Genomic DNA, 27,629 nt, shown 5'->3' on the forward strand with positions numbered 1-27,629 from the left:
TTATGCCATCCCTATCTCATAATTTTCACACCTTTATTAAAAATTGCACAAGCTTATATGATAATTGCCGCTGCCTGCCATCTCTGACAGAACCATGGAGATCACAGTTATGCGCTATTATGAACATTACAAACGTAGGATGAAAAATCCTCTGGTATTTGCAGAGCCAGAGGACGTATCACAACAATGGGGGACATGATGATTTCTTCGAGGACGGAGTGCTGAGGGACCTAGTGTAAACAATTCAAGATAGGTGGTGGCAGTCAGGGAGCAGCTGCAGATGGCGGTGTGCCATATTCAGGTCAAAAGTCAAGCACTGACTGGTGGGATTGGATCAGGTTGTGATGATAAGCAGTGGCTGCAGAACTTTTGACTGTGAAAGGCCACATTCCTGGATCTGTGTGCTGAGCTCATGGCAGCCATCCAGCTTGTGGACAGTGGAATTAGAGTTGGATTGATAGCTGAGAAGTCAATGGTGATCACGCTGTGGAAGCTTACGACAATAGATTGCTACCATCAGTGTGAAATCCATTTTGGAGTTGGAGAATCCACAGTGGGGGCTGTTGTCATGCAAGTGTTTAGGGCCATTAACGGGGACTGGTTAGACAGCCTTGGAGTCTCAAACACATTCTGGCATAGCTGGACCTTCTGTCACCTCACCACGTGTCCCTCCTCCTCACTGTTCCTGGCAGGGGTCTACAGCTTGGCGTTAGAGCAACTATTGGCCTCCCTTGCCTTGTGGTATGCCTTCCGCAGTTCCTTCACTTTCACACAATCCTGCTGTTGATCTCTGTCATACCCTTTACTTGCATTCCCTGGGCAATATTTTCATAGGTGTCCATACTTCTACGACTGGTCCATAGCCATATCTGTGCAGCTTCTTCTCCCCACAGGTCCAGGAGATCCAATATCTTCTGCCTACTCCAGGTAGGAGAGTGTCTAAAGCTTGTAGCCAGCATGGTTAGTTGGGCAGTTGCACGCAACAAGGGAGAGTTGCTAAATGTACTCTCTAAGCTAGGCAATTGGGAAAAGGCATCAGAAAGACCTGGGGGCCATAAAAGAGGGGAGCACTTCCAGGCTCCATGACCCTGGGCAGTGGTGGTCAGAATTGTGACCCAAACAGTCATTGCCAGGTATTGTTGGACAGCTAGCTATTGGAGGACTGTTAGGGTCAACATATAGAACATGCAGTATCTACAGTTGCACTGCATCAATCATAGTACATGTACCATGGCTTAGCGGCATTCAGGGAGATGATTTACTATAACAGGGGGCTTATGTAGGCACATGGGTGGGAGGCAAATTTCACAAATAAGACGTGCACAAATAAGTTAACACAAAGTGACATACATTGACCTAACTTTGTAGAGTTGGCCAGACCAAATTTAGAGTATTTTTAAAATAGGGCTTTAACTTTTTCTTCTATTCAATCCATTTTCTGAGACATCCCTTTAGTTTCATCAGGGTTTAATAGCAGTTGAAATTTTGTTTCCAGTAAGTGTAAGCACTCAAAATAGTCTTTTTACACTTAAATAGTTCTTAGTTTTTAAACCTAAGGAGTTCTCAAATAATTTTTTTTTAAACATTTCTTGGAGAGGTGATTCTTGTCTTTCTGTGTTCGATAAGGAAGCTGCTTAAGTATTGCCAGTTAATTAATCCATTCCCCCCATTAAATGTCAATAATTTTATACCCAAATGGCTTCTGGTATTGGTAACTAGTCTAGCAAGGTCATTGGATTCTATGTTGGTACATAAAGCATCTTACTGTTTATATATAAATGATATTAGTAAGTTATTACATTAGAAGCTTTGCATTTAGAAAACATTTGCAAATATACATCTCAAAAGAAGGTGGTGCCACCTTTAAAAACTTCAGAAATAAACAAAGGTTTTTTCCAAAATATTTCTCATTTATACATATTTTTCATTAATGAAGATTTTAGAATATTTATAAATTACTTTCAGTAGGGAAATTCTCTAGCACCTTTTGAGTAGGTTTACCAAAGATTTTTTTCCTTGCAAAAGGGGAATAAAAGAAGAACATTTTTACAACATAGTTTTATATCCTTTGATAACATCTCTACATTCCTCTTTGTCCTAAACAGAACATCCTTTCATTCTTTTAAACTCAGGACTTCTTTCTAAAACATAAATATTTTGTGAAGTCTGTTGCTTGAGATAAAATCCTATCTATACCAACTAATCTCTTACACCAGACTGGTGTGTCTTCAGTTTTGATAAGGAAATCCTATTGGTTGCATGCCCTTTGATCAACAGGTTTTTATATTTATAGTCTACTATTTATAACATTTACAACTTGCAGTTAAAAATTCCTATTAAATATCTGCACAAACTATACAACAGTTACAATAACAAATCGGGGCATAGCTGCGGATGGTCCAGGGCCCACCCACTTTGAAAGCAGGCAAACCCAAGCTTCTCTTAAACTACCTGTGCATCTGGAGCTTTCTCAGCTGGGTGGCTCCCCAAACTTCCTGCTTCCGGTCACATGGCTGGAAGCAGGAAGTTCAGGAAGCGACCGGCCAAGAATCACTAAGGTGGTGCGTCAGGCTTCTCAAGCTTCCTGCTTCCGGTCACATATTGTTTATGAAAATACTTGTAAGTATTTCATTCAGTAAAGTTGCAGGCAAAGTTGTAATGTGAGTAGACTCAGTCAGATAGGATTAGAACACTGTAACCATAACAGCATCCCCAGGCCAGTGGGCAAGGGGTTCCTTGATATCTGGCAATGAGTTTCAGCTGTCTCAACCAGTGTACTCCAACTCAATGTCATGACCTGTATCTTAAATGTGTCCTGTAATTATCACTGGAAAACTAACCACACGCTGGTGATTAGCATCATTGTGAAATATATGTATTAATACTGTATGTGGAGTTATAGGTGTTTTCTGATATTATGTTTTAAGTCTATATTTGAAGCAGAAAACCGGTCTGCCCAGGTCTTGAAAACAAATGAAGCAGGGTTGACCAGTGACAATGGGATTGCAATGTACATATATGGTAAATAGAACCATGAAAGCTCACAAGGTAGTTATGGAGTCGGCATGTCCAAATCACAAAGGAATGTATATTTGCTTGTCCGACCAGCCTGGGCTTCAGGCAGAAACTATGAGCTTAATTTTTTATTTGATTGGTCTTTTTCTGGTTTGTAGGTTAGGACTAGCTGCTGGCTTTGCTTTTGATCTGACTGTGATTTTATTTTTTGGCTAAGATGCCTATCACCTGGGATAGATATTTTTCAATTCTATCTAAATCAAAATAAAAAATAAAAATGATGGAAGTATTACTGGCTGACAAAAACCATATTGCACCTGGTATTAACTGTGCTACAGGGTCAGTAAGATCATCTTACAATTATATAACACTTTCATCCTGAAGAATTTCAAAACTGTAGTGTGTGTCAGCACCAAAGGGAATTTGTACATTGACTGAATTACAGATTTGATATTCTTGGCCATCATTCTCTGAACAAGCTTTTTTTTTTTTTTTTTTTTTTTTTTTTTTTTAAATTTAGGTCTTGATGACTGCCTCCAGCAATACATTAAAAATTTTGAAAGAGAAAAAATCAATGGAGAACAGCTGTTACACATCACTCATCAAGAACTTGAAGAACTGGGAGTCACTCGCATTGGACACCAAGAACTGATCTTAGAAGCAGTTGATCTTCTCTGTGCATTGGTGAGTAGACTTTTTGTAGGGAGGACATTCATTTTAATAATCTAAGTTTAAGCATCTCCTAACCAAAGGTAAGATGATGAAGGCTGCATCAAATACAGCACCTTCTCCAATTCATGCCTTACTTAAATGTTGCACTTTATTGTTTCAGAATAGGATGTATTTGCAGGAGCTTCCATTAAGTACTAAGGAATTAACCATTTTCCTTCTGAAAACTTTAAAATTATTTTTGCTCTTTTTCCATAGATTCTTTCAGTCTTCTTCCTTTAGCTTCATGAGTACCATACTCCTATGAAGTGCATGATCAGCACTGGCATCCTTATGGCCCTATGATTGTATGTCATATGCCCTCACATTCCACTGAAGTTTACCATAATGCAATAAACCATGTAGTTCCTGCATGTGCAAGGCATGCCAGCACTCAAGGAGTGAATGCAGAAATTGCAGATGGCAGTTTTAATTAGACTGGAAGATGATTTTAAAATGAAATTTAAACCATTTTTGCAAAAATCAAAATAGACTTTGCCCTAAACATTAAATACTGACAGCCTGTGAACACTTTACTAGCTTTGTAGTTGCATAGTTTTATTGTGCAGAAGACTCGGGTTTAGAAGCAAACTTGTTTTCTGGCTGGTGAAAAGTTACTAAGTTACATACACAGCTGATAAAATTAAATGTGCGGGTACCAATCTAAAAACAAAAAACAAATATTGTTTGCAGTTGTCTAAGAAAGGTTTGTAAGCAGAGGGACTTGGATACAAGAGAGTATAAATACTAATTAAAAAGAAAGGTATGTTTTATATGTGATGAATAGTTTGGGAGCCCAGGCTGGAAATTTTTGACTATGTACCACCCCATGTATAGAAAACAACAACTGTTATATTTGCAGAAGTGTCCCTTAGGTACTTATCAAGGATGGATGGGTAAAGCGAAGTGTAAAGGTATAAAGTGGGAGCAAGGTATGCCAATGAAAGATCTTACAATATGTATAGCCTCATAAAATGTCAAGACACTGTAGTCTTGGTCAAGTCTACATAGTCGGACACAAGTCGGATCATAAATTACATATATAGACAAAATCACAAAGAGAGAACATATTTAAAATAAATTTGCTATAATGTAATCAATATAGGATGAAATCTATGGATAATTATAGATATGTTTAAAGGAAAGTCATTACTGGATGCCTCTGTGTTACCCATTTTCTGTATTACTGCATCTGAAGAAGAGAGCTGAAGTCTCTCGAAAGCTTATGTCTGCAAATATTAAATTTGTTAGTCTTTAAAGTGCCACAGATCTCTTGTTGTTTTGACCTTTTCAAGAAATTCATGAAGGCAAGTAGACACAATATACCAAACCATCCATGATTCTTCGTTGAGTGCTTGCTCATGTCAATTCCAAGTAGGTGTGTGCGCGTCGCATGCAGAGTTCGCCAGAAAGTTTTCCCTCAAAAGTACCGTAGGGTTGGTTCTGGTGCCCACTGGAGTTGCGCCTCCATGGCACTCAATATATAGGGGTCCACTGACCCTCCGCCTCCTCAGTTCCTTCTTACTGCCTGTGACGGTTGCTCTTGCCTAGCAAGTGCTTCCCTCCTTATCTCGTTGCTCTTAAGTACCTGTAAATAGTTTGTTTAGATAGTGTAGTTAGGTTAAGTACCCTGCTTATTGAGTCATTAGCCTCCCTTTCCCTCCGGGGGCAGGGTATACTTGGCTTCAAGCCCTGTGAGTCCTGATTGAACCATATGCCGAGAGGACCTGCACTCGGCCTGTCTGAGGTGCCTTGGGGAGTCTCATTTAAAAGATAAGTGTAAGATCTGCAGAGGCTTCAAGCATAGGACTCAGAAGGAGCGCAATCAACAACTGAAGTTCCTGTAATAGAGGCTGCTCTTCGACCTGTGGAGCAGAGACCATGCTCACTGGCGTCAGTGCAGAGTGCCCTGGCCTCTTCGAAGGAGCTGACAGCAAGAAAAGAAATGGCACCAAAGGATCCTCGGCACTGACATGCTTCCCTGGCACCGAAGGGCCCTATGTGGTCAGGGCAATGGCACCAATCCCATTCCCCAGTGCCACAGAAGAGGAGCAAGGACAGAGGGCGCTCTCCAATTCTTAAGTCTAAGCCAGCGGAGGCTAGCAAGGTGCGACCTGTGCCGGGCCACTTGAGCCTCAGACCTCAATCTTGGGACTGTTGACTCTGGGTCAGAGAAGAGTCTCGTTGAAGTTGGTACCGCCTCCCTGCGTGGGGAGAAGAAGGAGAAGGGCATTCAGCTTCTCTCCCCTCCAGAGACATTCAAGGCAGGCAGAGACCTTATTGAAGAGACTGCTCCTCCACCACCATCTCGCCGCTCTCAGGCTTGTGATCTGGTACCAAGAAGATCTATGATGCCATCCAGGGGCAAACTGGCCATGATGGCTAAGTCGAGGTCCCCTCGGCGCCGCTTCCCGGCACTGCCCGGCAACTCCCCTCCCCCTGTAGTTGCTGAGAAGTAAACAGCTTTCATTGGACTCTAAGGCAGAGTCATATGCCTCACGGAGGAGCCGGCACTGCAGCAGACAGCGTGGATGGGAGATGCAGCCTTTTGTGGTACTGTGGGCCCCAGAGTGGCAAATGCCTTCTCAGTGGCCATTTTGGACACCATGGATGTACCACTAGGCCCCAGGGTCACTCTCAGTGACGTCCCACTCAATTGCTTTGCAGGCAAGAGATCGGTCCCCCCACTCAGTGGCAAGTGCTTCATGTGGCGCCATAGGAAGTTCTCACCCCAGCACCGGTGCCAACATCATACATGATCCAGGCACCAAGGATGAGGAGCTGGCACAGGGCAACCCGTTGGGAACACAGGATCCGGGGATCAGAGCATCCTCCTCCTCATCACTGGATGAGATGGGGGCCCTGCCTGCCCCAGTTCCAGATGACAGCAGAGCGCACCAGGAACTGCTCCTATTGTGGATATATTAATCCCTGAAGGTCCTACTAAGGTAGCACACCCTCTAATCAAGACCATCAAAGACAATATTGTGGCTTTGTGGCAGACACCCGCCTCTCTGGCCTCAATGGCCAAAAGTGTTGAGAGGAAGTACTTTATTCCCTCAAAGGGGCATGAGCACTTCTATATGCACCCAGGGTCGCTCGTAGTGGCGGCCGCTAATGAGAGGGAACACCAGGGACAGTAGGGTCCCACCCCGAAAGCAAAGAGGGCTAAGAAGTTGGACCTCTTTAGGAGGAAAGTGTATTCCACCGGAGGGCTCCAACTTCGGATAGCGAACCAGCAGGCTATCCTCAGTAGATACGCTTTCAATTCATGGCTATCTATGAAGAACTTCACAGACTCATTGCCTTCCGATGCCAAGATGGAGTTTGCTGGACATGTGAAAGAGGGGAAGGCATTTCAAAGACCTTACTGCAGGCAGCACTGGATAGCACTGATGCAGCCACTAAGACAATGTAATCTGGGGTAGCGATGAGATGGGGCTCTTGGCTCCAAGCTTTGGGACCCGCACATGACGTATAAATCACCATCCAGGACCTCCCATTCAAGGGGCCAGTCCCCTTTTCTTCACAGACGGATGAAAAACTACACCGTTTGAAGGATTCCTGAGCCATTCTAACGTCCTTGGGGCTCCCTATGCCAGCACCACATAGGAGACCATTTAGGCTGCAACTCATGTCCCGCTTCTACCAGAGCTCATCCAGGCAGGATGCCAGTAGCTGAAGGGATAGAAACAATAACAGATGGAGGCCGCAAAATCTCTCTTCCAGCAGGATCTCTGGCCATACAAGCCAGTCCTCAGAGGACAAGCAGAACTTTTGTGGACGTGCCCAAGAACGGCATAACATTCAGTTCCCTGGATCCAGCCCTATTGTTTTTTACACTGTTAATCCTATTTTCACAGTGCATGGTCCCAGATCACCTCAAACCAGTGGGTTCTTCGCCATGTAAAACTGGGATATTTTCTCCAGTTTTCCTCACACCTGCCTTTTTTCCTCTTTCTTGTCCCTCTTTAGGGATCCCTCTCACGAGCAACTCCTTGAAAAAGAGGTGTAGGCACTCCTAGAAATCAGAGCGGTGGACGAGGTCCCTCAGGATCTTAAGGGAAACGGGTTTTACTCCTGGAATTTCCTAATCCCAAAAGCCAAGGAGGGGGGATATGCCCTATACTTGACCTCCAAAACCTCAACAGGTACATGAAGAAGTTGAGATTTCGTATGGTTACCCTGGCCTCGATTATCCCATCTCTGGATGCAGGCAATTGGTACACTGCCCTTAACATGAAGGATATGTATTTCCATGTGGCCATCTTTCCGGGCCACAGGAGATTCCTTCGTTTTATTGTCGGTCAAATACATTACCAATTCACGGTCCTACCCTTCGGCCTCTCACAGCTCCCCGCATTTTCACCAAGTGTATAGTGATGATAGCAGCATCCTTGAGAAGAAGGGGAGTACAAGTGTTTCCCTACCTCGATGACTGGATAGTCAAGGGACAAACCAGAGTTTAAGTAGAGTAGGACATAAGGTTCATCATGGCCACGTTCAACAGGTTGGGACTTATCCTCAATGTCCAAAAGTCGACTTTGATCCCCACCAGGTGGATAGAATTTATTGGAGCGGTGCTGGATGCAGATCTAACCAGAACCTCCTTCCCAGAGTCTCGCTTTTGTGCACTGAGAATCATAGAGAATCTGAGGTGATATCCGCACACAATGGCTTGGAATTGCATGAGATTGTTAGGGCACATGGCGGCATGTGCATACGTGTTACTGCATGCAAGGCTGCACCTCAGATCCCTGCAAAGTTGGTTAGCTACAGTGTGCTGGCTAGCTTGTCACAGTTTAGACAGTATAGTTTTCCTCCCTTTACCCCCCATCAGTGCTGGAATCCCTGACCTGGTGGTGCGACCCAAACAATGTGTGTGCAGGAGTCCCCTTTTCAGCACCTCAACCATCAGTATGCCTTGTGACAGACAGCTCAGCAATGAGTTGAGGAGCCCACTTGGGGGAGTTAAGAACGCAAGGTCTTTGCAAGGGAGATGGGAAAACCTGCCATTTAATAATAAAGAAGAAATTAACCTGGAAGACACGCTGTATGGAAATAGAAGAAAAATTAACATACATTATAGCAAAACTGCTTAACATGCAAAATTGATTGTCCAAAAGACCACATCAACTATAAAAGAAGAAATATACAGCTTGCAATTGAATTGCTATAGATGTCAGATCAGAGAAATAATTCTGATCTTTGTGCAAACATGCATGTTTTGTATGCATACTGCATGATTACAGAAACATAACTGAAGTGAAGACAAATGAAAAAATAACTCGGAAGTTTTTGCTTCAGTCACTATTGTATTCTCGTGACCTATCATAACAGGAAATCCAGTCTTCTAATTTCCACACAATGTTAAGTATGTTAGGTGTTTACACTATGAGAGAACTAGAACTATGAATGAGAACTAGAACTCGAAAGATGAATAAGCAAGCAAAAACACTGTTTTGTTTCTGAAATAGACCCATAAAGTTTCCTTTGATGGAATGAGGGAGAAATGAGACCATTAATTTTTGTGTGCCCATTAGGGACAGCCTTGCTAACTTTAACAAACTCATACATTTTGCTCCCGCTAGTGGCAAACATTTCACTTTTCTCCTTGCAGTGCCACCCCACAGTCTTGTTAGTTTTTCTATATTCTATAAATATTACTGTCATGTCTAAAGAAATCTGAGAAGGCTTTGTGTCTAGAAGACAGTCTTTTCTCTACAAGGTGGTGTTTCGAATTGGTTGCATTTTTTTAAGTATTGTTCTATTTGTTTGTTTAGTCATATTGAAGTTAATGATCAATTAAAAAAATCTTTTTGGCCTGTGAAAGAGGACATTTTATAAGGGGCCATGAGATTACATGAGAAGTACAGTAAAGGTCTGTCACTATAAGGAATGGAAACAATAAAATGGCTGGAGGTCTCATGATGCCACTAGTAAAACACCATTGAAGTTTCTAAAAATTATAGATAACCTTTTTAACACAGAAAATATTAGAATTTCTCCATGTTGTTTCCATCTTAGATCTCACTTCAATGGATAAACATAAATTGATTTGATGGATGCCTAAGTGCACGTGATCACAATCTAATTTAATTATGTGCAAGCATAATACACACACACAATACTTTAAAATGGCCAATTTTCCAAGCTAAAATGAATTATAAATAAAACTGAGTGTGTGGGAAAGTTTTAAACATAAAAATATGAATGATAACTGGGTTGTTTAAGAATACTTTCATTAGATGTCCAAAAGTACAATTCTTCAATTGTATAAGAGAGATTTTTCTGTTTTTGTTTTTTTTGTTTGTTTTTTAAATAGTTGAGGGCAAGTGGCAATTAAAAATAAAAATAAACCACATCTATAACAAATGGAAAAATGGGGCAGTTGAGAGCAATGAGTACAAATCATCAATTAGAAAATGCAGACAATTGATAAGGAGAGCTAAACGTGTCAATGAAAAATCAGTAGCTGGCTGGGTTAAGGACAACAAGAAGAAATCATTTAAATGTGTCAGGAACAAGTGACATTCTAACAATGATGTAGGTTTAATGTGTCCATCATTATACAGAAAAGACTCAATATTCAGTAAATATTTGTGTTCTGTATATGGAAAAAGCAATATGATATATTAATATCTTACAATGATAAGGAAATACTTTCTATTCGATTGTTAGCTAGGGATGATGTTAAACAGTAATTTTAAAGTTTAAGGATTTTTAAATCTGGCAAGACCAGATAATTTGTACCCAAGAGTATTAAAAGAATTGGCCCAGGAGCTCTCTGAATCCATTAATGTGTGTTTGTTTCTGTTTGTTTGTTTGAACAAATTTGGAACACTGGGGAAGTTCAAGTGAACTGGAAAAAATAATGTTGTGCTAATACATAAAAAGGATAAATGGATCAGGATAACTACAGGCAGGTTAGCCTATCATCTGTTCCAGGCAAAATCATAGAAAAGTTGATATGGGGCACCATCAGTAAACAATTAAAAGACTATAGCATAATTAATGCCATTCCAATGTGATTTTTATGGAAAATAAGTCTTGTCAAACATTATTATTTTTGATATTATATGTTTGATTGATAAAGGTAACACTATTGATATAATATACTTAGAGTTCTGAAAAGCACGCAATTCTAATTAAAAAAAAAAACAAAAACAAAACCCTAGCACTATGCAAAATCAGTGTTGCCCATATTAAATGGATTCAGAACTAGAGATCTGTTCTTAGCCCGATGCTATTTAGTAGTTTTAGCAATGATCTAGAAGACTTTTATATAAAATCATTGATAGTAAAATTTGCAGATAGCACAAACATTGTTTTTTTTTAAAAAAAGGGGGGTGTTAAATAACGATGGGCATAAATCAATTATACAGACTGATCTGGATTGCCTGATAAGGTGCGTTCAGTTGAATAACATGCATTTTAATAAAAGCAAATGCTGGTCCTATATTTAGGAACAAAAAAACTTACACACTTAGAAGAAGGGAGATGGTTTCCTGAAGTGCAGTGACAATGAAAAGGACTGAGGGGGTAATAATGGATAATAAACTGAACATAACCTCTCAGTGTGATGCTGTAGCTAGGAAAGCGAACATGATCTTTGGATGTGTAATCCAGTAGTAGTGAGGTGATATTACCACTGCATACAGCATCAGTGGGACCTTTATTGGAACAGTGTGTCCAGTTCTGATGTCAGTACTTCAGAAAAGATGTTGGGAAAATGGGATGGCGCTCGGAAAAAAGCCACAAGAGTAATTTGTGGAAAACATGTCTTATAGTGAGAGTCTTAAGAAGCTCAATCTATTTAGTTTATCCAAGAGAGGGTTAAGAAGTGACTTAATTATGATATCCATGGAAGAGATATCTGATAGTAGATGGCTCTTTAATCTAGAAGGCAAAATCATAATGAGATCCAATGGCTGGAAGATGAATCTAGACAGTTCAGATTAGAAATAAGGCATGAACTGTTAACATTGTGGGTATTCTAATCATTGGAACAATTTACCTAAGCACATAGTGGATTCTCCATCACTTCTGAAATCTTTAAATCCAGAATTATATATTTCTAAAAGATCTGCTATGTCTCAAACAGAAGTTACGGGCTTGATGCAGAAATTGCTGGGTGAGGCTCTGTGGTCTCTGTTATGCAGGAGATCAAAACAGATTATTATAATTGTCTCTTCTGGCCGTAACATTTAATATTAATCATTTTGGGAGCAAGTTGAATGTACTGAGAGTAGCTCTAAGAAAAACAGTAGAAAAATATTAATGAACATACAGAATTTTGCTTTGACTGTGGTTGTAATCCTTTTCATTAACTGTTTTATTTATAAACATTTTTGGAAGTAAAAGTTTGTTTGTATAGAAAAACCATTTGGACCTGTATCTGAGATTAATTAGTGTAATCAGAAAAGAAAAATTTAGAGACAGAGACAGATATTGTATTTAGATATTATGTTGTTCAGTTAAAGAACAGTAACAGTAGCCCATGACCTAGGTGACTAATCACACAGCTCAGATGTACACCTTTCATTCCTGAATCCATTTGCCCAAGTGTCCATCTTTGTGCCAACCAGAATAAGGCAAGTGGTTGGATGTAGAAGGATTGTTTGAGAAGGAGATGACAGGCTGAGGAAGTAGTACTCAGGGATTTTGGTATTGGTTTGCATGTGCTAATTATTATTATTTCTAGTCTTAAGTCTCCATCCTCCAATTCTTTTTCTGAATTTTGTATCTTCTGCTAGACTTTTTTTAGTTTAAAGTAGGAAGGGAAGAAAAAAGTGGAAACTTCATCAGAAAGCTCCAGAGGGAGATGGCCTGGAGCAACTTTTTCCTCACTTCATCAAGAGGACAGAAGCTCTCTGTTTAAATACTGTGCAGGAAGAGTTTAAACACTGTGCAGGAAGGTGGAGTTTCAGGTCAGAGAGATGGGAGTACCAAGCTGGGCAGCAGCTACTGTATGCTGCATTATATTCTAGGAAATCCGTGCTACATTTAGGAGATTTTCCACTGGAAGTTACAATTGCTCAGTTACAGCATTAACATCATATGCTCAGCTGATATTCTCCTTGGAGATGGAGGAGTTACAAAGACTCCTTGAAGATTAGTAAACTGATGACAGTAGCGTGAGCCATGTTGCCAGTAGGGAGAGGGAAGCACCATGGAGGGGCTGGCACTCTGCACAGGTGGTCTGAAATCTGCCTATTGCCTTGAAAATATGGGGTACCCAGAAAATGTATAGGACCCCACCTCTATGTAGGGAATGATGTATCAGAAAGTCCAAGTTAAGTTTTCACTTCCACTGGCTTTTCTATGTGATTGGCTGATAGACCTGCATTCTCATTGTTGAATAAAATGCTACATGAATCTCATTTTAGTATTTTTCTTCTGGTGTATAATTTTAGAGGATTTAAGATAGGACTGACAAACGTAAACTTCTGACCACGTATCTATACTTTAATTAGATTGTACTGAGAGATGAAATCAGCTGAGACCACCAAACACACTTCACTGGGTTCCTTGTCTGTCATCTGTATAAAAAGTCAGTCAATCTTGCTAGGGCTAAATTTGAAATATGATTTCATAAGTGAACGGATTTAATTCCCAATACCTCTCTTGCTGTGTTAAGCATCATGTGTTAACATTGGAACAATTACAATAGAAGTTTCTTATTGCATAAAATCCCTTGTTCACATTTAATAAATTTTATATGTGGGGTACAGAATGCAGTACAGACTACTTGATGTAAAATATTTGGAAATAACAAACCTAGCAGTGAAATCTAGTAGGTTCAGATAACAATTTATGAAGCCAAAACGATGTGTTTGTGATGTGGTGGCATGCCTAGCATATACTGCCAACTCTCATAATAAGGGATTTGAATTTGTTCTGAACACGGGGGAAAAAAGACAAGATATCAAGAGTGTGATTTAATTAGGTTGCAGTTTTATTAAGTAACACATGTGGGAACTATCTGGCAATAACTCATACAGTGCACGTCATCTTATTGTAATATGTTCCACCTGGGTCCAGCACCATTTTTGAGATCCACCACCCTGCCTCATCAGAAAGGGTAATAGATGGGGAATAGAAAATTGTCTCCTCACTGTACCAGTCATTAGGAACTCCAACCCCATTCCGTGTCTTCTTCAGGAGATGCCTTCTTCTAATCTGTTTCCAATTCCAGTTTATCAGATAACTGGAGACTTATTGATTGATTTACCTGCACTGGGCACCAGCCAAGTTGTGACAAAAGTGAACTTTATAACCTAACACGCTCATTGGTATCTTGGGGCTGCTAAGAGGACTCAACCATCCAAGACCATAAGAGCACTGAATTCCCACAAGGTGGGGAGTGGCATGTACAGCTTAAAGGAGACAAGGGTTTTCTTTTCTCTGCTGGCCCAGACAACCTGCTCACCTGCCCACACACATCTCTGAGGCTAGAAGAAAGCTGGGACATTTTAGTTGTTCTAGGCTCAGTATACTTTTACCTTTCCCACCCTTGCTTAAACAAGATGTTCCTGGCATTTGAAAGGGCTTACTGAACTTTCATTTTCTCCTGCCTGTTTCCTGGTTTGGCTTTAAGCAGAAGTAGTCAAAGGAAGCACAAGAAGATATTTCTCAGAGTAGTTTTGACCTGGTGGAATCAGGATATATCAGAAGTTTTGGGAGAACCTGTGCTTATGAGACTTCTAGCTTGACTTCTCAACTAAAAGGGCTCAGACAAGATTGATTAAATAGTGGAGAAATATCCAAACTTTGGGATGCTCATCTGACTGCATCTTTTGAGGTTTGCCCATCTCTTAAAAAAAGAAAATCACTCTCTCTCACTGTAAAATTCTACAGTTACAGAGGGAGGATGTGTTGGTTTAAATAAATCCACTTCAGACAAATAAAAATTATGTTTGTATTATGAAGGAAGACAAAATACATAATTCCAAACTGAAATTCTGAATATTAAAGCTTTAGCAATTCTACAGATTCCTGGTGGGGGGGAAGGATGAAGGTATTAGGTACCTGGGTAATCGAGTTTCTTCCAAGGGCAGAAACCCAACTGGTATAAATTCATAGCTCCAGCTATGGCAGTTTAGAGGCAGATCCTCAACTGGATTAGCTTTGTACTAATTTCGTGTGTACAATGTACTTTGCTTCTGAAGCTCATGCTGTGTTAAGCTTCAACATTTTAATGTATTTCACAGTACAAGTTTCTCATATTTATATGGCTGCCTGGATGGGTTTTAGTGAAAAAATTCATTAAATCCTTTAAAAGCTATTTCCCTTTCTTACATTAAGATATAAAGATGAAACAGATATGTTACTTTCTGCTGACTGAATTCAAGGATATTGTTGACTCTTTTCTGACAGATAGGAAAAAAACAGTTGCATCTCTGTGTGACCTACCTAGTCAAACATCTCTTTATAAGACATGATGTGAAGAAACAAATTGACATTTCATCATCATCTGGGAGCTTGTCAGTATATATGCACAGGCAGTCACCAGAAAATATTTTCAAATGAATAAAGCTGAACAGTAGACTTTCAGGATCAGACTGGATCGCGCTTTAACCTTACGATTATGAACATCCTCTAATGACAGCAGTTATCTACAGTCAAGAAAAGAGCCAACCCCTACCACAACCACAGAAACTAAAATGTTGAAAACATTTTTAAACTTTTCAATCCTGCAGATATCCCGCTCTGTTCAGCCCTACTTGACGTAGTGGAGGTGCACTCTGCCCTCCCAGGCCAGGTTGACAGAACTAAATAAGTCCATGGAGGATAGGTCCATCAATGGTTATTAGCCAGGATGAGCAGGGATGCAAAACCATGCTCTGAAGTGTCCCTAGTCTCTGTTTGGAGAAGCTGGGAATGGGTGATGGATCACTTCATGATTACCTGTTCTGTTCATTCCCACTGAAGCACCTGGCATTGGCCAGAGTTGGAAGACAGGACACTGGGCTAGATGGATCATTGGTCTGACCTAGCATGGCCATTCTTATGTTTTTATGGTGTGTATCGACCTCTGGAATAGATCTTGGTTAGTCTCACAGCTTCTTCTGGAGGCTCTGGTCAGTGTCTCTGTACCCGTTCACACATAGGCGCAAGCAGAGCCCAGAGGAACTGCTCAAGGATAACCAGGTCGGCTACTTGTCTGCTCATCCAGGACTCCAGCTTCAACTACTTCCAGCCGACATCCTTTAGCCTCTGCATCAGGGCTTATCCTACCTCCCCCTGGATATCTGCAGGCTTTCTAGCCCATCGGTCAGTTTGTTCCTTCCTGGCCTGGTGTCTCTAGGCAGCTCTTTGGTAGTTTGCTACAAGAAGCTCCTTTCTCCAGCCTCCTCACTCCTCTGATAGCTGCCCTGCTCCTCTGCTTCCCAGCTCTTTTATCCTCCCAGTTGCTTTGAGGCTTCCAATCAGCAGTGGCCAGCAATGCCTGTATTAATCTTTTGGTCACTGAGCCAGCGTGGGGTATATAGATCCCATCACAGTAGGTAACTGGAGAAAACTGGTTTGCAAAGTGAGAGTAGCTGCCTGGGTTCAGGGAAGCATGTCTAGATATCCAAGCTGACCTATTTATATCCAGGATTTGATGAGCAGGCTCTGGGAATAGTAGTAAGAGAGATCTTTGGATGCAGCACAGCAAAGAGTTTGCAATATAACCAGAGGGGCCAGGGGATTGCATTCAGGAGATGTAAGCGATTCATCTTTCCTCTATTCTCCTCTCTCTAACAAGGTTGAAAATATTTTATCTGGTTAACTTTAAGGGAAGGTGAACCTAGATAAGTTAAGCAAACCATTTAAAAAAGTTCATTTTCTCTGTTTTTAATAGATCTAGTGTAGTTAATATTATTGTAGTCTAGGTAATTTCATGGAGATGTTCCCAAAGAAAAGAAAATCCCCTAATCTCTACAGAGAGATGCTGCAGGGTAAAGAGTTTCTGCAAGCCACACTCTCCTCTGTCTCAGTCAAGAGGCATGGAGTTTGTTGCCATCAGGCTGCAGTGGGCGGACAGTGGCAGAGGCATATAGATTCAGGAGGAGATGAGAGTTGGAGAAGATGCGGACTGCAGCAGAGAAGAAAATGAATATATTATCTGGGAAGGACTTAAATGAATGTTTAGAGCCAGGAAACCTGTGGTTGGGGGGTGGGATTTGAGGCAGGAGGCAGAGAGAAGTATGAAATACCCTGACTTTCTTCATTATTCCCCCTTCCGTCAAAGGCAATGGGGCTGTACAGCAGTGTATATATTAGGGCAGAATTTGGCCCCATATGTGTATAGAGATTTATTTATATTGGAGAAGATGTGGCCCAAGATCTTCAAAATATCAAGTAAATTAACATTTTATTGGTCAACACTGGATGTGTATCTAATTGTTGCATAGAATATTTTCACCACTGCTGTGGAGGATAGTGGATAGAAAGGAACTTTTAATATGTACATTACTTCTGTTTAATTAATGTGGGTTAGATAATAGTCCCATGGAAAAGTAAGTTTTTATCTCATATTCTGATTCTTTGTGCAGTCAGAAATCAGTTTATGATCTGGAAGGAATTTTAATTTAGATAAACAGAATCACCAATCCAAAGCTCTGAAAATATGTATAAACTAATGTAGCTTCTATATAAAATATTTTCAAAACATCCAGTGTTCGAAGAAGGAACACTAAACATTGTAAGATGCACATGCATTATTAGAGAAGGGTCATTTTTGTTGGTATTTGAAAAATGCTGCTTATTAACCACTTTTACCAGAAGCCCTTTTGTTTATTGAACTGATTTTGCTCGGTGAGTAAGGTGTATGTACTGTAGTAGTCCTGCTCAATACATGACCTTTTCAACTTAATATCGTCAGGAATCTTTAGTAGCTCAAGGAAATATTCAAAATTATTGAGAACTTCCGATGACCTAAGGTTATAAAATAAGTGTTTAGATGCTCCTACCATCTGCATCTGGATCAACTCTCCACTGTTAAAATGAGTCATTGCAATGTGTTTATACACTGGGCTAAGACTTTTTGTGTATTATGGGTGGTTAAAGTTTCCAATTCAAACTAAGCATCAGGAAAAATGGAAAAGACTATATGAGCATCTGAAAAGTAAGATTCTTTACTGATCTCTGTATTTTTATCAAATGTGGTTATGTGGCATTTCAAAACTGGCATACTTGATGCAAGATGCTGCAAGGAAAAGTACTATATACATTACTAAAGATAAAGAGATATAAGGCATGGCAGCATTAAAAAGTGTAAGGCTCCTTGGTCCTAGGGAATACGTGGTGAGCACTAAAAATATCGATGTGACATGATGATTAAACCATCTAACCTAATTTCTCTGCAAGTTTTGGGAGCAATAAACAGTAATACAACAGTAATACAGTAATACAATAATAAACAATACAATAATAAACAGTAATACAATAGTTAAAAGTGGCATTCTTAAGCAAAAAGGCCCCAAAGGTGACTGTTAATTACAGAGAAATCTCATTTCTCTCAATTGCAAACAAAATATTGACAAGTGTTCTTAATCATCCGCTGGACAAATCATGATCACTATGCTCCCAGAAGTATGGGGCAACTTTTGAGCATAATGAAGAACTACTGATATGAATTTTTGACATTTAAGAATATTATGGGAATGATAGAAAAATGCTTACATAGTCTGTATTCACTTGCGAAATGCCTTTGTTACAATCTATTATCCTCGTTTGTTGGTGCTTTTGAGAAAATGTGAATGGTTGGATCAGATGACCAGCATTGTCTGACAATTACATGAACAACAGTTTGCATACACTTGCCCAAACTGAAGAGTCTGATTCTTTCAGCACTGCAAATTGTATTAAGCAAGGGGTGCATCATCCTCCATTCTCTATTTGGCCTTTTCTTTGCAGACATATTATATTCAGCAATTTGTAACCTGCTATTGGGAGTGAAAGTTAGATTTTTTTCATACAAACTCTTTCATGCAGACAAAAGACATTAATCAATGAAGGCATTGGAAGCTTTTATTAAAGAACTGCTCTTTGCAGATGACTGTGAACTTGTAGCACACTTAGAGCAAGGGCTGCACAGATAATTACATCTCATTTTACTGCTCTCTGTAAACTTTGGTTTGAAAATGAACATTTCAAAAACCAAAGTTATGTACTGGCTAGCATCAAGCATTATGTTAAACCATATATCAGGGTTAATAGTACAGTGCTCAACATAGTGACAAAAGTTAATCGCCATGGAAATGTCTGCACAAACATTGTTTTAATAGATAGCTAAAAAGATAGCTTTGTGTCATGCACCTGCTTCTTGAACATGTGTGAAAGCCACATGACTCCTTCATATAAAGATCAAACTGCACAGTGCAGCAATACTCTGCCCTACTAAGATAGCACTGAGACATTGGCTTGATATAGATTTAATGTTAAAGGTGTTGTACAACTTCTGTATGAGGCATCTCATGAGTATACAGTAGCACAAATAGGTAGCATTAGAAATGTATTTTGGCTCATGTACCAGGTACATGAAGCAAATTAGCAAATATTACACTAAACCCTCTTAATGACCAGGTCTTAAAACTCCTTTGGGACTAGGAGGAGTCTGTGCCTGTTCCAGTGTCACCTATGGAGGAAATACTTTTGAATCAGACAAGTAGCCTCAAGGAACCAAGAGAGATTGAAAGGTCACCTGCTGTACCACACAAAATTCTGAGGGACGGTTAAATTCCAACTGTATATCCTAAGTGGATCTTTTGGGGTGTGGCTGTTCCTCCCTCAAATACTATGAAATTGGGAAACTGGAAAGTAACAGGGTTCCTAATTAAATCTCCGTGTCTAACACACTGGCTAAGAGTGTTCTTCCTCTCTCTATTGGTTAGTCCATGTAGAGGATAAGAGCCTACTGTTGCTACCAGCTAAAAGAGGTACTCCTGTAGGTAAAGTAATAATGCTGTGCTTTTGGTTCTGAAGGCAACTCTGCTGGCAACTTCTGGTGAGAATCATTACACACACAAAATTTTAGGCCTTCTCTTCAAGGGTAAGTGATGGGAAATTTATCCAAAAAGAAGTTGCAGGGGAACCTCTCCATAGCCTCACTGATGCTTGTTTTGAAACCATATAAGACATGGGTGACAGCAGTCCACATTAGTGGAACCCTATGGCAGGATTGAGACCTTAATGTCTACATGCTACATGTAAATTGTCACAAACCTGTTTTTGCCTTAACACCCCATTAAAATGTGATATTTCACATTTCTCTCAGTTCTGTGATTTCAGTTTAATTGCTGCCTCAGTAGAACAGCTATGCATTGATGTATCTTTGTTATGAATTAACAAAAATTTGGGAGATATGCTATGCTATATATAAATTCCTATACTGCCTTCATGACCCTAGTATCTGAACACTGTAAAGGCATAAAGTGTGGACTGGAACCACTGTCTCCCTAAAAGTGGAAAACTTATTCACAACCAGGATTCCTTGTTAAAAGCAACCTCATTAAAATTTCTGGAACTAAATTTTGCAACCTGAGTTTATCACTGTATAAACAAGAAGTAGGTCAAACAAAAAAGTATAGAGAAGAGACTGAAGGAATATGGAGTAAGGACTGTTATATGGTACATTTGTAAAGAAAGAAGGTGAGCAGGAGAGAGTGTTGGAATTAGAAACGTTGGGTCAGATCATCAGCAGATGTAAATAAAATGAGCTCCATTGAAGTATAGGGAACTATGCTGTCTTATCATGCTGAAGATTTGGCCAGTATATGGGTATTTAATTAAATATTTATGTAGATAGTCAAGGATTTTAAATCATACAGAGGAGCATACTGGCAAAGGGTTAGGATGACATTTTCCACTTCAGTCATCTGTTTAGTATTTAAATGCAGGGCGAACAGTCAAAAGCTACAACTGTGTCAATAATGGCTGAAGGACAATGGAAAATTTGTATTCTGATTGCTCTAGTCTACTCTGAAATGTCTAGCAACACCTTACTGTATATCTTTGAAAAATAAAACTCCCTGATGACATACGCACAAATGTATTACATGATTTTTCTAAATATGCTGCATTGCATGGCTATAGAGCCTGAATTAAAATAAAACCCAGAAAAGTATACTTACAAGTATAATTTCCTGTCATTTATAATTTTAACTGTACTTACAGGTAAATAGTATTATATTGGTTTTTGAATAATGGTATCTTCCAGTACCTTAATACTAAAGAACATAATATATATGATCCTTTGAAAAAGAGAGAAACAGAATAAGAAAAACTAATCAAACCCAACTCCCCCCTCCCATTTTTGTGCATAAAACATTCTTATATTAGACTTATCAATTATGAGTATATACATTCTTCCTATTTCATATTTTATACATGTAATCATTGAGAAACAGATTCTTATCTCAGTTACATCTATGCATATTGTGATATAGCTAAGGCAGAGGGCAGTAGGAGAGTGGTGGGAGATATGTGAGCCCCAGAATGCTCAGGGCCTTGTTCCCTGCTGACTAACTCAGAGCCAGTAGGGGGCAATTGGTAGCAGCTGAGGCTGATTAAAGACCAGCCAGGTGCTCCATAAAAGCCCTCTGCTCCAAACAGTCAGGGCACGAGCTGGAGGAAGTGGGAGTGCCGAGCTGAGCTGAGCTGTATTAGGAGTGCTGAGCTGTGCAGAGGAATGGACTGGAGAGCAGAGTTCTGTCATGGAGCAGCCAGGAGGAAGATACCAGCTCAAGAAGCCAGGAGGACTGAAGGAGGGGGAAAATTAGCCCATGGGAAGAGTGTGCAGTTTGGAAAGCAGTACCAGCAGCACATAGCTGCTTCTCATAGGGCCCCTGGGCTGGGACCCTACCCCCTCCCCTGGGAAGACTGGGTGATGGGCAACAAACCGGAGAGCGTGAGACCCACTAGGGGGAAGCTGGCCATCTGCCACAATATCTTGAATAACTACATTGACCTCAGAGAGACAAGGTGGGTGAGGGAATAACTTTTAATATCTTAGAAGTTGGTCCAATAAGAGATATTCCCTCACCCACCTTGTTTTTCTAATATTGTGGGACCAATACCGCTATAACAACACTGCATACACTGATTACTTACAGTAATGTAGCAGAATACAATCTGGCCTTAAAATTCCATATATCAATAAACATCAGTTCTACTTTGTACTCTGCATATCATCCATTCACTGGGCCGTACTGTGGACCATTGATTGTTTTTAAAGATGGAATTCTTCATTGATTTCAGTGGGGATTTCTGCTTAAAAGCTGGTGGTGCCCATGCTATGTGTTCCATGGTTTACAGTCTGCATTAGTGTTGTATTCCATTCTCTCTTAAGGCTAAATTGTTCTTCATGGCTTCTGCTCGGTATTGGCAATGTGGGTGACTCAGCCAGAACTTTCGCAGGTCCCTGGAAATTCACATTGCAGAGGCATCACCTCTGCATGCACTCACTCTGGTGCTTGGGCAGCACCCTCTCTATTTTGAACGGCTAGCATTAACAGTGAGTTTGGCTTCATTCCCATTGACACCAGGGCCCCTCACCCTCTTCTGTTCCCCACTTGTCCACCTGCACAGAGACATCTAAAGTTTGGCCTCTAAGTTGCAAGTAACTTAAGGTAGAGGCAGTTTACCTGATTCTCCACGCCTTGTGTCTTGTGATGTGTGTTGTACTTGTACTTGTATTCCGATAGAAGTTTACATCCACTTTACACAGTTAAAAATGATTGCAACAGCTGAAAGGTAGTGGGGAAAATCAAGTCCTCGGTGGTCTGCCCTGTGTCATCTGTGTCTCGTAAAGTATCAAACCTTGTTGATTAAGATGATAATGTATTGTTTTTAAACTCTAAATTATGTCTGGTTTAAAACTGAAAAAGCAATCACTAATATACATAATCCTGGAACATGTTTCTCCTTTTATAAATCTGAACTCCAAAAATCCTGTAACATACAGGTATTGATGATTTGTGAGACTCCCACATGTAAAGGTGAAAGGTGAAAATAAGGAAAAGTGAAGTAGGAATACATGAGGAAATGAAATGGGGAAACAGTAAATCTATTTAATGCAGTTATGAAGAGCCCATATGATGATATGCTGAATTAGAAGTATACAATCTGTATGTAAGAAAATGAGAAAATTTAAAATCCTGGGGTAACAGTAATTGAGGGACAAATGCATGAGTGAAAGAGAAGAATGCCTGAGGGATGTTAGGGGTGCAGGGAGAAATAATAGACACACACTTGGGCAGGAACAGCAAAGACCCTTTGGGCTGACGTTAAGTACAGTGAGAGGTGATGAAATGATCCATGGTTTCAGCTTTGGGTCTTCCTCCTTTCTGAAAGGATTTTGTAGGTCTGAAAAACCATGGAGGTATTTTAATTACTCAGATAGTTTGGAATGATAGCCATGGGAAAAAACTAAGGGAACGTGCAAGTTCCTAGAGATGGTGTAGGTGCTTCCTTTTCAGAGCTAGCTGAGCAAACCTCAATAGCCAGGGGTGTGTCTGGACCTAATCTCTGGAAATGAGCTTAGTATGATACATAGGCTTGAAAGTGGAGAGCATGTAGGGCACTGGTTGTAACCTTTATTGGATGTAAAATGTTAATGGGCCTATGTCCCAGTGCGGTCAGTTACACAAAAATATTTGACTTTAAGAAGGCAAATAGAAGGAACATGGTGTCTTGGGGAATGGGATCTGTGATGTATAGAAAATCAGTAGGGGAAAAATGGGATGTATTTTAGCAGCCAGTATGGGCTACAATTACAATTTATGCATGTAAAGTCTAAGCAAGTGAAAGGATATTGGAGGCCATTATTTTTATGTTGTTGTAGAGAGCCCTACAAGAAGAAATATAATCAGTCTATTGAGGAGGATCAGGAGAATGATAAACGCAAACAGAAGTAAATGAAAAAGAATAAATAATTCTGAATTACAAAGAATATTTAATGTAATTAAAATACACTGTGTATTCATAGACTTCAGCTAAGTGAAGGAAATAATTTAGTAGGTAATGATAATGGCTAGATGGAAACAAAAGATTAGTAAATATCAGAAATACATCTAGCAGCACTCAATGAGTGGGTTATTAATTCTGATTTTTGAGCATTTTGTTTTTTACGATGGAAGACCCTATAAAAAGGCCATTAGGATTAACAGTTAGTAACAGATATCAATATCTTTAATTTCTTTGTATGTTTGTTTCCAGTGTTTTCTATTTTTAGGATGTGGCTGCCAAATTGAATGAAATCCCTTTTCACTTAGCATTTTCTGACAGCCAGCTCTTCCTTTGCCATAAATCGTTTTTTAATCTGACCACTGTAAGGTACCATTGATGTAGTAATTTGCACTAATTATTTTTGCAGTAGCACATACTGAAGATGAGGCATCTACTCTCCATATGTTTCCACTCCTCTCCATCATTTCTTCTTCTGAAAGACTATTCTTTTGCATTAAAACTGTTCAAAGCTTTATATAAACTGAATTCACTCCTTTATGCCCATATCTGGAGTAATACATTTTTCTGTTTCCTAAAGATCTTAAAAACCTCTTTATTCTTCTCTTTGCTGACATGTTCTTTGATTTGTAAATATTGTAAATATTGAATATCTTGGGAAATGTGTTTCTTTCTTAATCTGAAGTCAGAGGCGTGCGCAGCACATTTCTTTCGGGTGTGCACATTTCATTCGGGTGTGCACACATTACCGAATTTTACCTGCGTCCTTATTTTCGTCTTCAAAGTTCACAGTTTTTACTAGTCTAGATTGAAATCCTCATTTCCATATATCAGTGCTAGAAGAGATGGAATCCTATATCTTTACAGTTGTTGTGATAACTGGGCCTATACATTTATTTTAATTGTAAGGTCAATTACAAAAAGTATATGAAAGTTTATAAGCTGTTAGAACAATATAGAATAACAAAAGGAGAGGGAAAGTAGGTCAAGTTGCTTTTACTAATACAAACAGGTGCAAAAAACTAGATAGACTAAATTATTGTAAACAAAAAGGCCATGTTAATATAATTTAAGGACTATGCTGAAATTATGTTGGTTAAAAACAAATGATGTTCAACCAGAAATTAATGAATTAAAACTGGTGTGTTAGATATTAAGCCTAATTGGTGGACAAAATAATGAAGGGATAGGCTCTCTTACCCATTACTCCCTTTTTGGGTCTTTAAAGAAAGACTTTGGGGGAAAATAGAGAAGAACAGGCAGAGGCTTAATGAAGCAAACTTTACCATTGTGGCTGCCATTCCCACCTTTCTTTTTTCTTTTTCTTTCTCTTTTTTTTTTTTTGGAACTCTGGGCTTTTGTTGCTTTAATTCTGAGAGATGTTTTGATTAGACTGGGCCAGAGAGAGGGATTCAGCTGACATCGGTACTTTTACTAGCTTCAGCTGATCTCCAAACACCATGTGAGATGAAGCAGGATCGGAATTTTACGGCAGCAACTATAGCTCATTTTTGACTAACTTTCTCACTTATTTGAAAGGACAGTTGTTATTTTGGTACTATTTAAGAGATTATTATACAAGGGTTTTTTATTTATTTATTTTATTTTTTTAGCCAAAAGAAAAGGGAACGAGGGATATGGTTAAAATGAAAGTCTTGCTTAATATTTTAAATGTTTTAACTTTTATATTTTATTAAATGTTAAAAAGGATGTTTTAAAGGATGTGGTACTAAGCAGGCTGAGGATTTTGTAGATTAAACTACGAACTTTAACACTGTTTAATGTGGACAGTATTTGGGTTATATTAACATGTATATATTTCATCTAAATAATACAGCAGCTACTAAGTGCCTAAGTCACTTTGAAAATGGGACTTGTATTCTTTTGAAAATTTTATCCTATATGAATTTACCTTTCCTGCATAATATCAGTTGCCAGAATTTCAGTTTTAGTATAAATTACTTTAAAATCAGAAGCTTTCCAAATTCTTCCATATTTTTTGTGACTTCTGTCAAAGACTTGCAGGTCAGTTAACATTAAAGTAATAACATCCACATATAAAGACCGTTATGGTGTGAATCTTCTGTTTTAACTCTTTTAATTGCTGAATGCAAAATGAACATGTCAAGAACATTTTTGACAAACTAGTGAAAAGCAAACGGATTTCTGTTTTATATTATATGTGACACATCAGAAAGATTTCCTAGTCTCTCATTCCTTCTTTGAGACAGTTTGAGACACATTCCCTTCGAGTGTTAAAGTCTATCAGTAGAGATAGACAGACAGTTTTTCCAAATGAAATTCATGCATTTAAGTAACTGTGAACATGAAGAACCTCAACTACCTGCAGGTTATGAAGGTGATAGCCACCTCAAGAAAGAGAAGCCACTTTTGAAAAAATAAATAAGATGGACTAACACAATCCATCACTGCATATTATATCCTGTTATGTAGCCTAGTAAAACGCAGTGGGATCTCACTCAGTATGGGTGTTACTCCCATTACTAATAAGAGTTACCTGCACTCATTGATGGGGAATAGTAGACTATAGCGAATGCTTGTCCTGTGTTGCTACTTTAGAGCAATGTTGTAGCAAAAATGTGTACAAATGAGTAGGGAAGAATTGCGTGGTAAAGCCCTGCTGAAAACTCCACACAGGCTGATCCAACATCCAGTATCTAGTTGAGGAGGAAAAAGACTAGATGCACTGAATCCATAGGCAATGTTTTAAAGTTTGTATACATTATAGCTTCAGTGTATGCTTTTGCATATGTTCTGGGGATTTCTTGAGGCATTTGTTTTAATACCTGAATTAGGATTTTTTGGTTCTTTTTTGAAGGTTTTAAAAGTATGTTTGGAAGGATGTTTTTTCTTAAGAATTTCAGCTATTTCAACTGAAATTGCTGATGCAGTAGGTTCCATCTCTGCATTGTTGTCTTAAGGACACAAAGCCTCTGGAGAAGAGAAGCCTCTAAATCATGGTGATCTGGTCATTGATGATTCATGCTGAGTCTTTTCACAACCATTGCTAGGACTCATGGGTATGGAGATAGTCCTTTCTTCCCGATATAAGGGAGGGGACTGTGAGAATCTTCAGGCTATGAGCCCAGGCTCATGGGCTGCTGTTGTATTCACAAAACCACGCAAAATGACTGGAGAATTGGGAGCCCTAAGGCCTTACTCTCCACCCACAGGGACCTGAATGGAGGTGCTCTGGAGCTTCTGATTGGATCAGGTACACTATTTAAGCCAGAAAGAGACACTGGAAGTTGTCTGTGCAACGAAGTGGATCCTGGCTTGGTTATGCTACAGACCCTGCGATCTGCTACCTAACTCTCCGCCTTGTCCCTGGTTTCTGACTTCAATTCTGCCTTGTTGCCATCTCCTGCCCTCAGCCTCATTTTGGTCTCTAAACACTGTAGCTTTGGTGTCTGACTGCTCCAGGTACAACCTTAGACTATCCTCCTTGGTTTTGAGTTAGCTCTGACCTTTGGCTCCTGTCTGACTCTGGCTCTGATTTCAGCTCCTACAGCTGGCTCCTGACCCCAGACCTGCCCATTGGCCTCTGGTTCCTGAGTATACCACAGATCAGCAGGCCAGACTGTCCATGTCCCAGTCACTGGTACTGGTCCTCCACAGACCCTGACAAGGATTGTGTGGAAGCACACTATTACCACTTGATGTTATAAATGTTGGGTGGAACCAAATAGCTCAATGCTACTACATGCACTGACATCCTAGCCCCTGTCTACACTTATCTCCGAGATTCGGCGGCAGTCGACAGAAGTTACACAAGCTACGCAAAAAACTTGCGTAACTCCCGTCGACTTCTCTGCTCCTCTTCTGCATGCCGTCTTCACTGCACTGCGCCAACGGGAACCGCGTTCCTATCGATGCAGCGCTATGCCACTTGGGAAGGTGGTCTTAGTACGTCGATTTCTGGATCGACTGAG

At 39.8% G+C, this 27,629-nt stretch overlaps 1 protein-coding gene across 1 annotated transcript in view; it reads left to right on the plus strand.

The window, feature by feature from the left end:
- LOC137153984 (connector enhancer of kinase suppressor of ras 2-like) overlaps positions 1-27,629 on the plus strand; it is a 474,493-nt gene that overhangs the window by 125,602 nt on the left and 321,262 nt on the right. The window contains exon 2 of the mRNA XM_067549753.1: positions 3,536-3,699. Coding sequence (XP_067405854.1) covers positions 3,536-3,699 — 164 coding nt within the window. The remainder of the gene's footprint in view (positions 1-3,535; positions 3,700-27,629) is intronic.

The sequence above is a fragment of the Emydura macquarii genome, unplaced genomic scaffold, assembly GCF_026122565.2.
Source record: "Emydura macquarii macquarii isolate MOO-44397 ecotype Brisbane River unplaced genomic scaffold, CSIRO-AGI_Emac_v2 contig_1253, whole genome shotgun sequence".
Taxonomy (NCBI): Eukaryota; Metazoa; Chordata; order Testudines; family Chelidae; genus Emydura; species Emydura macquarii.